General features: G+C 40.7%; 1 protein-coding gene across 4 annotated transcripts in view; it reads right to left on the reverse strand.

The window, feature by feature from the left end:
- Nucleotides 1-382: 382 nt before the first annotated feature.
- The window catches only part of UGGT1 (UDP-glucose glycoprotein glucosyltransferase 1), a 62,059-nt gene continuing 46,360 nt past the window's right edge, over nt 383-16,081 (reverse strand). For all 4 annotated transcript variants that reach the window (XM_060241916.1, XM_060241917.1, XM_060241913.1 and 1 more), the window contains 9 exons: nt 15,108-15,196; nt 14,300-14,404; nt 10,913-10,997; nt 8,235-8,417; nt 7,143-7,303; nt 5,985-6,099; nt 2,921-3,037; nt 1,761-1,929; nt 383-1,041 (listed from right to left, as the gene is read on the reverse strand). In XM_060241916.1, coding sequence (XP_060097899.1) covers nt 1,016-1,041; nt 1,761-1,929; nt 2,921-3,037; nt 5,985-6,099; nt 7,143-7,303; nt 8,235-8,417; nt 10,913-10,997; nt 14,300-14,404; nt 15,108-15,196 — 1,050 coding nt within the window. In that variant the 3' untranslated portion in view covers nt 383-1,015. The remainder of the gene's footprint in view (nt 1,042-1,760; nt 1,930-2,920; nt 3,038-5,984; nt 6,100-7,142; nt 7,304-8,234; nt 8,418-10,912; nt 10,998-14,299; nt 14,405-15,107; nt 15,197-16,081) is intronic.

Here is a 16,081-nt window from a genome sequence, read left to right on the forward strand (position 1 = left end):
AAACAATATTAACAAGTCAAATGGTGTTTTATATGAAAAAGCATTTAAAAAATCAAAATAAAGTGACTAATAAGTTTTGAAAGAGGAGAATCAGAGAAAATATCTAGGAACGCTAAGGATTTATTCATTTGACAACATTGTTGTGTTGAGGAAAAATAAATATATGAAATTTACAAAACCCAAGCAACTTCCATAGATTTGCATCAACAAGTACATTCATGAAATGACAAGTTTGCAAGAGTATTAATGCCCTAATTATTTTGCAGTCTTTAGGCAAGATGTTAAGTGGACATCTTTCCCAGTTTGGGGGAGGGGAGTGCTAGGTTCATTAAAATTTACATTTATTTGCAAATGTACACTTTTGAAGATGCTGAGGTTGCTCTGACATTTTGTTGCACAATGAGTTAAAATGTGATATTCACAATGTCCCATTTTAAATGAAAGCACTGCAGTTCTAATATCAAAGATGTGGATGTGATGAAAAGAAGAGGGGAAACCTGAATCTCATTTGATAACCTGTGTGTTAGTCAGTTACCAAACATGTTACCAAGCTCAGTTTCAACCAGAAAAAAACCCATCTTTAGCTTTACCTCAAAACTTCTAGTAAGGTAAGGGTCTGTGCATTCTCAGTGTTTTGCCCTTTTTCTGAGTAGCACCTTTCCTCTAGCTGTCCCAGAAAAGTAGACACAACCAACACAACCTTGATGTTCCATGGGTTCCTCTTCCAAAAGTTGATGAAGAGACCAGCTGCTGGCTTTTCAGGGTGTTTCAAAACATTACCAAAATCTGACATTCCTCAATAGGCTCTTCTTGCTCTTGCAGGTGCAAATAAAGCCAGTCACACTCATTTTAAGCATCCAGTTCCCATTCCATCTGCAGAAATCAATTCGAACAAGCAAGATACATCAAAAACCTCTTTCAGTTTATTCAGCAGTTTTGCAAACATACTAGAAAAAACTAGCATTTGATTAAAAAATTGCCTATGGAACAGTCTCACTTGGTTTGTCTCCATGGATCATAATTCTATGTGTGCTGACGTTCCTGTAGGGGGAGAAAAAGAAGGAATGAATAGGAGGAATTAACATGCAAGTCACAGGTATATAGTTTTGGTTCCAAACCATCGTTTGCATCTCAAATATACACAGACCAAACCATGGTTTGTGCTCATTGCTGACTCCCATCGAATCTGTATGATACCTGTACTTTTCATAATAGGACAAAAAGCCATTGGGAGGGAATACAATATTTGATAGGGGAAAGTGCAGGTGGAAGTATTAGCGCCTACGCTTTCTGGCATTCCCAAATCAAAACTGAGGCCCTGCAGTAGCTTTTTTTTTTTTAATAAAGGATAAACTGGAATGTCAGAAGTTCCAGTCTAACCACAGGGTTAGGTCTGGATTTCCATTAGGCATAATGATTTCCACCAAGATACCATGTTTTCCTGCCTTCCCTCTTCCAGTGGCAGCTCAAAATGTCCCTCAGAATCTTGTTGCTGGGGGTACAGTCTCCACAAGAATTGGATTTGAGAGGTAATTTCTAGCCACTGCGGGAGTAAAAGAAATCATGATCTGTGGGTATAAATTCCTGCACCCACAGAAATGTCGTCTGGATCCAAGCCATAGTGTAGTTTAGTCCTTAAGAGGGTCCTAGGAGAGCTTCAAGAATATAGTCATGGCTTTGGTGCCATTCCACACAGCATACCTACTGGAATTAGGTGTCTTACAGATGCTTCTGAAAGTTATGTGAAGAAAAACAGCTACCTTCTTGACTTGGCTGTTCTGTATCATTTGTTTTAGAGAGTACTCCTGTTGCCTTCTCTTGTTGGAAACGACTATACAGCTGCTTGATTTCTTGATCGTAGTCCTGCCACTCAGGGACAATCCGCACAGCTGCCTCCAACTTGGGCTCTTTGGTCATTGGGTTATTACACTGCAATATAATGCAGAGGTCAATGCCAAGAAACATGTGGCCTTTTGTACATAATGGAAGAAAGCAGATATCCCAAATATTATCTGCCCCAAAGTACTGCATTAAAGTTCTCTCTTAAATTACACTGTTGCTAACATTAGGAGCTACAGTTTTGCCAGAGATATGAAAAAAACATGCTGCAAATATGAAATGTATCATATTTTATACTGTGCCCAAGCTGAATTGTAACCTTGGGTTTTTTTTAATGCCACTTATTATTTATTTATTTATTTTTTTGGATGAGTCTCTGACTGTATTAACCTTGACTGTATTAGACTTGACTTAGCAGTTTCCAACTCCTGGCTGGCAATTCCTGGAGATTTGAGGGGTGAAGCCTGGAGAAGATAGGGTTTGTGGATGGGTGGCATCTTAGACAGGTACAATGCCATACACTCCACCCTCCAAATCAGCCATTTCCTCCTGGGAAACCATTGCTGCCAATTTCCAGGTGAGGGCTGGAGATCACTCCAAATTACAACTGCTCTCCAGATGACAGACATCAGCTGCCCTGGAGGTGGAGGAGAGTGAATGGCTTTACTTGGGTGGGTGGAAGACAGCAGGGGGAGGAACTTGCCTAGAGTCTCTTTCTAGAGCCCGTTGTATTTTCCTCCACAATGAGCCTTATTCATAGTTTATATATAAATACTATACCTGTGCTCATCTGTTCTATTAAATAAAATATTTTCTTCTAGCTGTCAGCCACAATTATTTGAGGTTCAGTTTGTGTAGCAATACATGCTTACAGTCTCTATACCAGCATGTGGCAACTAGTATAGCACTCAAGAATAGATGGCTGATCTAAGTGACTATGTCTTGGGAGGGCTTACAAGTAGCATACAAAACTGAAACAACAGTCATCCTGATTTTGTAATTTATAGCAGTGAATTCAGTTTAAAGCATTCCATAATTGTGGAATGACCCCTTCTTATTCTGTTAATACCAGCAGCTTTACCAGATCAATGGTTTTTGCTCTTTTCTTTGACGAATCATCACACCACGTTTCACACCAAAGCCACTCTTGTGGAAGTGATTTAATGGGCACTTGATGGATCATGTTATTGGGCAAGTCCTGGTGGAAAGAAAACCCAGCTGCAGTTCTCATAACGGGATAAAAATGTAGAACAAAGTAGAAGTCAAGTGCATCTTTAAGACCAACAAAGTTTTATTCAGAAAGTAAGCTTTTGTATGCAGGCATATTTTGTCAGATGAGGGTCATCTAGTCCAACCCCCTGTACAAAGCAGGAAATTCACAAATACCTCCCCCACCACATACCTCCAGTGGCACCAGTTCCATGCCTAGGAGATGACAAAACAACAAACGAACAAAACCCCTCCAGAATCTCTGACAAAACTGGCCTGGAGAAAAATTGCTGCCAGACCCCAAAGTGGTGAATTTTTCCCTGGGTATGTAAGAAAGGGCCATGAGATCTAAGTGCTGATGCAACCTTTCCTGCTCTCCTTCTCACGATCGGCCTAATTCACAGAATCAGCATTGCTGTCAGATGGCCATCTAGTCTCTTTTAAAAAACTCCAAAGAAGGAGAGCACATTGCCTCCCAAGGAAGCCTGTTCCACTGAGGAACCACTCTGTCAGGAAGTTCTTCCTAATGTTTAACCAGAAACTCTTGATTTAATTTTAACCCATTCATTCTGGTCTGACCTTCTGGAGCAACAGAACACAACTCAGCACCATCCTCTTATGACAGTCCTTCAAGTACTTGAAGAAAGTTATTATATCACGTCTCAGTCATCTCCTCTCCAGGCTAAACATACCCAACTCCTTCAGCCTTTCCTCATAGGACTTGGTCTCCACACCCCTAACCGTCTTCCTTGCCCTACTCTGGACACGTTCTTAAATCATGGTGCCCCAAACTGAACACAATACTCTAGGGGATGTCTAACCAGAGCAAAACCATGCTTGATCTGGACACTATACTTCTGTAGATACAGCCCAAAATCACATTTGCGTTTTTAGCTACTGTATCACACTGCTGACTCACGTTCACTATATTGTCCACCAAGACCCCTAGATCCTTTTTATACTATTGACAAGTCTCCCCCATCCTATAATGATGTATTAGATTTTTCCTACCTAAATGTGGAACTTTGCATTTATCCCTATTAAAATTCATTTTATTGGTTTTAGCCCAGTTCTCCAGCCTGTCAAGGTCATCCTGTATCCTGACTCTGTCATCCACAGTATTTGTGACCCCTCCCAATTTAGCATCATCTGCAAATTTGATAATCATTTCTTCTATTCCTTCATCCAAATCATTTATAAGGATGTTAAACAAAACAGGTTCCAAGACAGATCCTTGAGGCACTTCACTTGTCACTCTTCTCCAAGAGAATGAGGAACCATTAACAAGCATGCTTTGGGTGCAATTTGTCAACTAGTTACAGATCTACCTAACAGTAATAGGATCCAAATCACATTTTACCAATTTGTCAATAAGAATATTATGTAAACCCTTATTAAAAGCCTTACTGAAATCAGATTAACTATGTCTACAGCATTCCTCCAATCCAGCAAGGTAGTAACTTTCTCAAAAAAATAAAAAAGAGATAAGGTCAATTTGACAGGACTTGTTCTTGAGAAATCCATGCTGGATCTTAGTAATTCCAGTCATCTTTTCTAAATACTCAAGAACTGACTATTAGGTTCTAAAACTTTTCCAGGTATGGACATCAAGCTGACAGGCCGGTAGTTACCCAAATCCTCCTTTTTTCTTGTTTTTAGCATCTCTCACTAGCCTAAGCTCATACTGAGCTTTAGCTTTCCTAACTTTCTCTCTACAAGCACTGGCTATTTGTTTATATTCATCCTCAGTTATAAGACTTTCCTTCCATTTCCTAAACAAGTCTTTTTTATTTCTCAAGTTCTTAGAAAGCTGTTTATGGAGCCACCTTGGCTTCTTTAGGTTTCTCCTATTTTTTCCTTCTCATAGGAATTGTGATTGTGCCTTCAATATTTTGCTTTTAAAAAAACTCCCAGCTGTCTCGATTCCCTTCTTATGCATTTCTGGACATGGGATTCTACCCATGTCCAGTCGCTATGTTAATTACATACAGCTTCTCCCTTCCCCAAGACTGTAAATTCCAAAATTACATGGTCACTACTATGCAGGATGCCCACTACTTTCACCTTGTCAACCAGTTCTTCCCTGTTGGTGAGAATTAAGTCCAAGATAGCAGATCCCCTTTTTTCCCTCTCCACTTTCTGAAAAATGAAGATGTCATCAAGACAAATCAGAAATTTGTTTGACCTTTTGTTTTTAGCAGAGCTGGGCTTCCAACAAATGTCTGGGTAATTGAAATCTCCCATGACCACCATGTCCCATCTCTTTGTGAACTTTGTAATCGGTTCTAGGAGTGTATCATCCAAATCCTCTGTCTGGCTTGGTGGTCTACAGCAGATGCCCACCATAATATCACTATCATTTCTTACTCCTTTTATTTTTACCCAGAAACTCTCAACTGAATTTCCATGCTCAGATTCATGTATTTCCTCACAAGTATATACCTCTTTTACATATAATGTGACTCCTCCACCCTTCCTTATTTGTCCGTCCCTTTTAAATGAGTTGTACCCCTCTAACCTAATATTCCAATTGTGTCATCTCACCATGTTTTATGCTCCCTGAGGTTTTTGTTTCTGTACTTACCTGTGAGTTAATGTTACCTAGCATATGTGCCACTCCCTGCAAAACTTCAGTATTCCTATCTCAGTTATTGGCATCGTTCCACGCTTTGAATTTTTGTCTTGCTCCTCTATATGATTTAGTGTAAAGGTTTCAAGGCTCTTATCAAACACATTTTTCCTACTCTTGTGATGTGCAAACCATCTCCCAACAGAAGAGCTTCATCTCAAAAGCTTCATAAGGCTTTATGGGCAAGAAATGGTATCTATATGATTCTTCAGATTTATACTATGGGCTTGGATCCAAGGGCACTCACAGAAGGGCATTCCATGGTTTCTATACAACTTTCAATAATTAAAACATAGCAATTAAGTACCTGATCAAGGTTGGACAGACTATTGGGATCTTGGCTAAGACCTTGATATTGTCCTCGGAGTCGGTCACCAGCAGCTATCTTTCTGAACTTCTTCAGATCTACCACATAGAGAGCACTAAGAAAAGATAAAGCTCTTTGAATCAGTGAACTTGTATGTCAGTTTAAGACCCTCATAATAATTAGATCATCTTAAGAAGAGACAATGTTATGCCTTTTCCCTTTACATTTGTTCCTTATTACTCTCAAAGGCAAACCTGGATGCTTTTATAAATTTTTACAGATAGAAAATTTATAAGCAACTCGTACCTAAAATACAAAGCAAAGACTCACAGTGCAATCTTAAACAGTTACACTCTTCAAAGCCCACTGACATTAACGTATTTCAAAGGGTGTAATTCAGTGTACCACTATACTGCCAATCTCACAATAGATTATTCAGATAGTTTCAAAGTCTGTGATTCACACTTGAACACCAACATGATTCAATATGATTTCATCAGCTCCACTGATGGCAGCAAGTATGATGTGAAGCAGCAGTCCTCAAACTTTTTGAGCCTGTGGCACTTCTTGAATTCTGACATAGGGTGATGGGTGCACTCACAAAATGGCCAAATGGGAGGTGGAGTGAACTATACATGGAGGAAACCCAAGTGCAGGATATGAGGAGTAAATTTTAAAATTAAAAAAATATAAAAATACACTGGGAAAGGAGAGAGAGACCAACAGTGTAGTGGTAGCTGTTACTGTGCAGTTAATCTGCACAGCCAATCAGATTTCATATGGGCAATGAAAGCCCCATTGGGTAGAAGTCTATCTGGCCCTACCCACTTTATAAAAATACTTGGTGGGGACCAGAATATGTTTTGGCAGGCACCATGTTGAGGACTCCTGCTGAACAGGTTGAAGTGCTGGATTATGAAGATCGAACTCAGTCATGAAGCTCACTGGGATGGCCTGGACAAATCACTCTGCCTTGGCTTTACCTAACACTTAGGACTATTGCAAGGATAAAATGATGGAGGGAAGAACTATGCCATTCTGCGCTTTCTGGAGGAACATAACTATAATAGATGCATCACTCAGTGATGCACAGTTTTCAATGTGCTCTAAAAAGGAAACAATAAAACCAGTAGGTAGTCAGAGACAAACTTTTATCACCTGATGTGGTATTTTCTTCCAGCCAAGTGACTTGCCCAGTATCCTGATTGCCAGAACCTGTAGCCATCCATTTCTCGCCGACTGTCACAGAATGGTGTATAACCATACGGTGCACCATCCAAGTTGAAATCTCTCAGCTCCTTGAGGTCTGTCCGAACAATCTGAAGAAAAGTAGTTCACAAATTATGACAGTTGGTCCATCAGGATTGAAAGGATGGGGGGATACAGATGAGAAGTTCACCTCTCCATTTGCACCCTTTTTAGGTCACTGCCACGGATAGGCCAAAGCCAGGCTTGTTTTTTCTAAACCAGGACTTTTTCCTTTTCTGTTAAAGAATGCTTCCATGCGCCTCCCATCATGAAACTGCACTGCAATTTTAATCTCTCCTGCCTTCAGAAGAGACTGTTTTCAATGTTGTTTAAACAGAGGGCAGTTTGTAAAATATGTACATTAAGAAACAGAACAAATAGGTATCCACTGCCTGCATCCCTCATCAAGAAAGTGTAGGGAAGCTGACTATAAATGAAGTAAGGTAATAGTAAAAATGGCCTTAAATCCACAGTGTGGTGACCATGTTATTTTAAACTGATTTATTCTTAACTCATTTTGGTCAATTCATATTCAGTTCCCTGAGCAATTGGGAAGACTGCTTGCCTGCAAGTTTAGAACATTTCCCAGATCTGTTATACATCCTAATATTTAAAGGTGCCTCCAAGTAAGTAAGAAGTGAAGCCTGACGTTAAGTCACCAGTCTGAATGAGCTCATGTCAGTTTTTGGCTGGGGTTGCAAACAGGCAAATAGATACAAGAGGAGATACAGTATTTGTCTGCTGGCTACTGACGTACAAAAGGCACTCAAGTCAGACAATCTTGATGTTTTGTAGCACACTGGAATTCCTGGGAGGAAGGCATATTTTGAGGACTTTGTCCCAAGTCATAGATCCCACAACCCCTTCCCAAGCTTTCCTTCTCCCAAAGCCTTCTGAGAATACTTCTATTTAACATGCCAGATTAGCAATACAATATTCAGCACCATTTATATATGACTTGTATTTGTACATATGACATATTCAGATTTCAAATCCACTTACCTGATCAGCATCTACAAACAGGAATTTATCAACTGCAAGGGGGAAAAGCACATCCAGAAAGAGGATTTTGTATCCCCAGATGATACGCTGTTTCTCTGTTTGCTGGTGAAGCCATCGTGGCCATTTGTACTGGACTAGTTCATACTGGAAACTGTACTTCTCAGCCATATATGGGATGAATTCCTGGAATAATACAATGGTTACAGATCCTAGCAGTTTCTAATGCTTTGAAGACAAGTTCAGAGAATATGTCACTTTTTCAGTAAGAACAGAACACTCTTTAAAAAGCTGGACTGTGAAGTTTTCCCCACAATGGAAGTGCAAACTTAACAACAGGAGTTCTAAATTTGATTGGTCTTAATACCAACCATTGTTTCTAATGGTCACTGAGCTTTGCCTTTCTCATTGCCTGCTGAAGAGGCAAAATACAAGTGCCTCTTTTGGACCAACTGCCTGGCAACACAAAGTTTTACAAAGAAGGAACAGTAGGAGGGTGGGTGTTTCTAGCAACATTCTCCTAGCAACCCACACCTTTGGATGCTGCAACTCAGTGTAAGATGCAGCCTGTTGCCCTATCAAAAGAGGCATATTCCTGGTCTCCCTTGGCTGCTGGTCCATTTTTTATTTATTTATCTGACAGCAGAGTATATGAGAGGTTATCCCAGCTGATCACTAGAATTACATTTATGGTCACCACTGGCAATTGTACTTAAGTATCGTGATGCCCAGTTACCATAATGCCATCATTTACACTCCAGCATCCATGTCTCCAAAATTTTAATCAATGCTTTGAAATATGCCTGGGAATTCTCTAATTTATAGTTGGAACACAGAAAAAAGATTTATTAAAGTATCATACCATTTAACAACAACAAGAGCTATGACAAAGGTTCTGGACTTACAATGTACCATACCAAGAAACACAGTCTGTTCTCTGCCAAAATCCCTAATTTAATCTTTTCAGATGTTATAGCAGCAGAGGTGGCTCTGGGCTCTCATTAACATGAGAGTACTATGAAACCGGACCAGATCTAAATGTTTTTTGAGGGGGGGGGGGGCAAAATTAAAAAATGACACCCCCTTATGAGCCCATTCTATCTTATGGGTCCATACCCAATTTGGCACACACAACACACACTCCCGTTGGCACCTTTTGGCCAGCACCCCCTCTGTCCCCCCTCCCCCGATCCGGCCCTGCTATGAAAGCTTGAAGAGGCAGAAGCAATTTTTCCCCTCACTGCACTATTGTGGACAGACTGTTATCAACTTACTTCCCTAAGGTTCCATTTCAGCCGGAATTATCCCCTTTCTCTACCTTAACATAAAAAAATTGATTCAGAATTAGCAGCATCCAAACCAGACTGGATAATGGTTCACCTTGAAAATGTATTATGTCCCCCAAAGTTTAAGTTTTCTTTTTTAGTAATTAGTTCAATTAGCAAAGCTTACATAAAATCACACACAGACACATCTAAGCTCCAGAAAGTTTCATGTATCTGAATTTGCAGTAAAAATGTGTCCAGGACTGGATGGTATGAGGAGTCCAGAGAGCATCTTTGCCTGAAGGCTTGTCTTGATGACTACTAACTGCTTTAACCAAGAGCCCTAAACTACCAATACTAAGCATTTATAATATATGCACGCCTCCACAAATTATGTAGTCAGTTCATATTTTGGGAGAAATTCTCTAAGGCAGATGAAACTGCATCTGTCATCTCAGGTCCCTCTTTGTGTCCCCTGTGCCTGCCAGGTGAGGTGAGTTGTTACCAAGGATAAGGCTTTTTCAATAGTTCCTTCTCACTCATGTCCAGCTATAGAACACCTTCCCCCTCCAAGACCTCACCCCCATCTCTCGACATGTCAGCACCAGCCTGTTCTATTTCAAAGTAACTGTTACTTGATTGCTTGACTAATTATTTTTCTGTCTTATTTAATGGTTTAATATTGATATCAGCTGTGAGGTGCTGCTGCTGTCCAAACAAATTCTCTACAGTTTGCCGGTTATTTGATTTTGAAATTGTTTTATTTATTGTTAGGAATAGTTTTATTATGCTGTGAACTGCCTTGAATACATTTCTACCAAGAGATGGCACAGAGATACTTAAAACAAATGAACAATGAACAGCCACTGTATGTTTATTGAGGGGAAAAAGCCTTCGAGAAACCCAACCAGATAAGCATCCTATTTACTGTGAGAAATACCCCAGCAGCCCATTTCTTTACACATTTACTTGGAAGTTTAGTTCTACTTAGTTCAATTGTGTTTACCCTCAAATAAGCACGTGTAGAACTACTGCTGAGTTCTTTTCACAATAAATCAATGTATTGTTAAATGAAAAAGTACAAATGATGTTATTAACCATTGTATTCTGCTGCTTCTAGGGAATAGAGAACCCATAAAGAATGGCATGAGGGGTGTGGACAGTGGGAAGGGGGGATCAATAAAAAGTACAAATGAAGTTATTAACCACTGTATTCCATATTACCTTAGCCAAGTGTACAGTGTAAGGAGTGACATGAGGGGTATGGACAGTGGGACGGGGGAATCAATGGAAATCGTCGGTTTAGTCCTGATCCCATCCACTGATCTATAGATAACACATTTTTAGGACAAAAGAACATTTTCAAAATGCTTTGGTTCATTTCTGAAGCATTAACACCCTTTTGTTTGAACACACCTTAAACGTAGGTGACAAGTAGTTCTTCAAGAACCAGAACTTCACTGGAGTCTTTGTGTGTTTCAGCACAGATAACATCATTATGCTGTCAAAAAAGAAACAGCGTTTAAGTATTTGTAATAGCCAAAGCAAATCAGCAGCACAGATACTACAAAGTAATATTGTTACGTCCCAGGCCCTCATACAGTTTGTATTGGAGTAATGGCTGACCAATGCACACTGAAGATCAAGAGCGCACCACCCTTTCTCTATACATAAAACTAGTGGGATCAACAGAAGACATATCCATCCTTGAAATAACAGTTCAAGGCAAAGCAGCTTTTGCTGCATGGTGCTATGTTCAAGAAGCAAATGAATCACAGGATAGATTTATATGTGTGGTCTTGTATCCCTGTATAAGCATATCTTGAATCACTGTTATCCATTATATTAAACATATACATTAATTTATATAGGTGAAATTATGTAGTGATTAATACAAAAATAATAAAAATCCAGAAATAAAATACTTTTCCCCTCAAGAACTGTACGTTAAATGAGTAATTTAGTTTACTGCATGTAACATGATTCATTTCTCTCCTTGCTTCTCTAGAAATTTAAAGATGAAACAAACTTTAAAAATGAAACAAACATATTTTTGTTAACTTGTAGAAAGGTATGTTACAGCACACTGTCTTACAGCTCCTTGATATTCAGTGTCCATGTGGAGGTCCAGATATATCTTTCCAAAAAATCACTTTAGGAGGATGTTGTGCCCAAACTGAAAAACTTTGAGAGCTGCTCTTGCAGCAAATGGAAAGCATACGAAAAGCTCTAGAAATTTCTCAGTTGACCTGTAGCACTATGACTAGTGCTCTTGCAAATCTGAGTGAAAACAAGAAGGTGCCTACATTTAAAACAGTACCACTTGGGATTCTGGGAATGTCTTTAATGTAGCTAAATAGTTGACTTTAGTTTAGGAAAGCTAACTCCATTTGGGAGTTTTTCTGGATGATTATTCAGAACATGGCTTGACTGAAAACTCATGCCTTTATTTTTCAAATACGAGATCTCTGAAAATGAAAAAAAAAATGTGACGGAAGACAAAAAAAGTGCAAATTTTGGTAAAAACCTCTAAACAGCCTTTTCTCTTAAAATAAATGAAATCCAAACAATTCTTATATTTATGTATCTGGTAGTTGGGACACTGCATGTGAAATGTTGTCGAAATCTGTTGACAAACAGTTGCAATTTAAAATTGCAATTGTTTTTCAAAGTTAAAAATGCTAAGGGGTTCAGATTTTTCTCATCATCTCCCACAGAGGGTCTTGTAATGGTGTTTTTCTAGCTTTGCTTGGAAAATGAGTAATATTTAGATGGGTTGCATCCAAAGCTGCTCTCCTGCTGACACTGTGTCAATAGAAGTGCACTTCCGCTGACAGAGGAGGGGAGCAATTTGTGTCAGTTTTCCCCATATACAGTGTCAAATCACATCCCACATGCTGTTAGTGAAGGTTCCCTGTCCCCCAAGAACAGAACTTGTGGGAATCTCAATGGACTACATTTATTTATTTATTTATTCTATAACTTATATCCCGCCCTTCCCATAAAATGGCTCAGGGCGGCTCACAGCAAATGATAAACAATAAAACAAAATGCAGAATTATTACATTTAAAAAGTCAAAGCATTTAAAATCTAAAAACCTTAAAATCTTAACATTAAACTATACAGTATATTTCACTGAAATCTGATAAGCTACCTTTATCTAGTCAGGCGTAGGCTAACCGGAAGAGGGTTGTCTTACAGGCCCTGCGGAACTGAGTAAGGTCCCGCAGGGCCCTCACCTCTTCCGGCAGCTGGTTCCACCATGTGGAGGCCATTGTAGAGAAGGCCCTGTCTCTAGTTGTCTTGAGACGGACTTCCTTAGGCCCGGAGATGGTGAGAAGGTTTTGAGTCCCAGACCTCAGTACCCTCTGGGGAACATGTGGGGAGAGACGGTCCCTCAGGTAGGCAGGTCCCAGGCCATATAGGGCTTTAAAGGTAATAACCAGCACCTTGTACCGGACTCGGTATGTTATTGGAAGCCAGTGCAGGGACCGAAGACCCGGCCGAATGTGCCCCCACCTTGGGAGGCCCAATAACAGCCGGGCCGCGGCATTCTGCACCAGCTGCAGTTTCCGGGTCCGGCACAAGGGCAGCCCCATGTAGAGGGCATTGCAGTAATCCAACCTCGAGGTGACCGTAGCATGGTCGTCGCGGTCCAGGAAGGGGGCCAACTGCCTTGCCCGTCTAAGATGAAAAAACGCGGACTTGGCAGTGGTTGCTATCTGAGCCTCCATCTTTAGGGACGGCTCCAATAGCACCCCCAGGCTCTTGACCCTGTCCGCCGCCATCAGCGGCGCACCGTCAAAAGCCGGCAGGGGGATTTCCCCCCCCCGGTCCACGACGGCCCAAATAAAGGACCTCTGTCTTCGCAGGATTCAGTCTCAGTCCACTCAGTCTGAGCCACTCAGCCACGGCCTGTAGTGCCCGATCTAGATTTTCTGGGGCGCAGACCGGCCGGCCGTCCATAAGTAGATAGAGCTGAGTGTCATCAGCATACTGGTGACACCCCAGCCCATACCTTCAGGCAATCTGGGCAAGAGGTCACATATAGATGTTAAATAACATCGGGGAGAGAACCGCTCCCTGGGGCACTCCACAATTAAGTGTGTGCCTCCGGGATAGCTCCCCCCCAATCGCGACCCTTTGTCCCCGACCTTCAAGGAAAGAGGAAAGCCACTGCAAGGCCAGCCCCTGAATCCCCACGTCGGCGAGGCGGCAAGTCAGTAACCGATGGTCGACCGTATCGAACGCCGCCGATAGGTCCAACAGCATCAGCACTGCCGAGCCACCCCGATCCAGATGCCGTTGAAGGTCATCCACCAGGGCAACCAACACCATCTCCGTCCCGTGACCTGGGCGAAAGCCGGACTGAAGTGGGTCAAGGACGGAAGCGTCCTCCAGGAAAGTCTGTAGCTGCCTCGCCACTGCCCTCTCAATAAGTTTGCCCAGGAAGGGCAAATTTGAGACCGGCCTATAGTGTGCCAATTGGGCCGGATCTAAGGATGGTTTTTTTTATCATCACTGATGTAAGAAAGTCCTATTCTATGAGATTCTCTGCTCCCTGTACTCTGGATCCAACCTTAAATTTCTGCTTTTGTATATAAATTGCTACTTATATATGAAGAAGACAGGTTAGTACTGATGCAGCAGCCACTGTAAATTTGGGTTGTGTTTAAGGTGGACTTTGTGCAAAGAAATGTAATTAATTGAGAGACTATACACCAAATCTTCAAACTGCGTCTTACAAGCAGCAATATATATATATAATAATTTAAACACCACACTATTGATCCTACACTCACCGGAGAAATCTCTCATATAGATGTCCTGATGCCACAGAAAATATATTAATCACATCATCTTTATCTTGTTTCAGCTCTTCTTTCTTCTGTCCACCTGTAAATCCCCTATAGAGAAACAAAATAATGTTTACACGAATCTGGAATGTAACCAAGGACAGATAGATTTCTGCTTCTGACCTGTGGTTAAAGAGCACTTGTTACTAGGATGATGAAAAACTTCAATTAGCAAACCTACCCACAATGGAAATTATGACTAAATGGAGTGATTGAAAACTTTCATTTTCAGTCTCCAATGGGGAGTGAGAAGACAGCACACAAGCATGACAACTGAGAAGGTTTGTACCCAACACATATAAAGTGAGGCTTTCTCGTAAGTGAAACTGATACTATTTGGGACTCCAGCAGGCACTATTTGCTTGGGCTTCAGCAAAATGTGAGAGCTTAGTATTAGTATTATCAACTTAAGTACATAATGTCCTCCTGAATCCAGAAGATTTTGACTGTGGCATGACAAATATGAGAAAGCCACGTGTCCAAAATTCCAAGACTGAAAATCCATCCTTTCCCCAAACATAAAAAATGTATGATTCAAAAATAAGAAATGTATCTGATGAATTTTCATCACTCTTGCCTGTGGAAGCTGTTAGTCACTTGCAGACAGAGACACCCTCCTGAGCTTCAGCAGCAGCACTTAGTTTTATGAGAGGTGCGTTGAAGGCAGGGAAAAAATCTGCTTCTTTGAACTCTTTCCATTCACAGTCAAGCTCAAGCAATATGAAAGAAGTGGAAAACAGGCAACCATGTTTACCATTTAAGAGATTCCCAAAATCCAGACTCATTCTCACTAGTTCCATCACTTAGCAAATCTTCATTTATCATATCCAGCTTCTTCTGAACCTATAAAGAGATAATGTGCTTTGATTTTTTTTCCAAGTAGAATTGTTAAATGGTCATCTTGCACTTTATCAAGTTTCCTGCTAAAGTAGGACTGCAGTATAAGGACTAAAAAAATCAATAATAACAGATAGAAGGAAACAGAAGCAGTAAATAGGCTGGTGTACTGCAAGTTCTACTATATGGGGTAGACTAATAATATGCCTGCATACTGATTACATACATCACAGTTATCATGTACCCACATAATTGGACAGATTATAAAACCGTATCTGTATATATCTTTGCCGCAGTGATGGTAAAATGTCTCACATCCATTCTGACTTGGACACTCAAATAGCAGTAACAGGGTCAGACGGTGCCGATGTGCTGACTTGATCAATTGTTTGGGATACTTTTCAGTTTGTTCAGTCTAAGAATGCAGATACAGTCCTTAGAAATTTGAGGCCTACTACCTGCTTGTATGATCCTTGCCCTTCCTGGTTACATAAATCCTATGGACCCCTGCAAGGTTCCATCTTGTCCCCTATACTCTTTAATATCTATATGAAACCTCTGGATGAGAATATCTGGAGATCTAGTCTGGCTTGTCACCAGTATAGATCCAGGTGGCCAGCCGCGTTGCTCTGAAGCAGTAGAACAAAGAAAGAAGTAGCATGTATACAAAAGTTTACATTCATATGCATGTATACGAAAGCTTACATTCTGAATAAAACTCTGTTGGTCTTAAAGGTACTACTTGACTCCTACTTGGTCACCAGTATGAATATGACAGTCAGCTCTGTCTCACATTTCCAGCTGATCTCAGGGAGGCTACAGAAACCCTGAACTGGTGCCTGGAGACAATTTTGGAGTGGATGCAGGCTAATAAACTGAAAGTTAATCCTG

This window comes from Heteronotia binoei, chromosome 6 (genome assembly GCF_032191835.1).
Source record: "Heteronotia binoei isolate CCM8104 ecotype False Entrance Well chromosome 6, APGP_CSIRO_Hbin_v1, whole genome shotgun sequence".
Classification (NCBI taxonomy): Eukaryota; Metazoa; Chordata; class Lepidosauria; order Squamata; family Gekkonidae; genus Heteronotia; species Heteronotia binoei.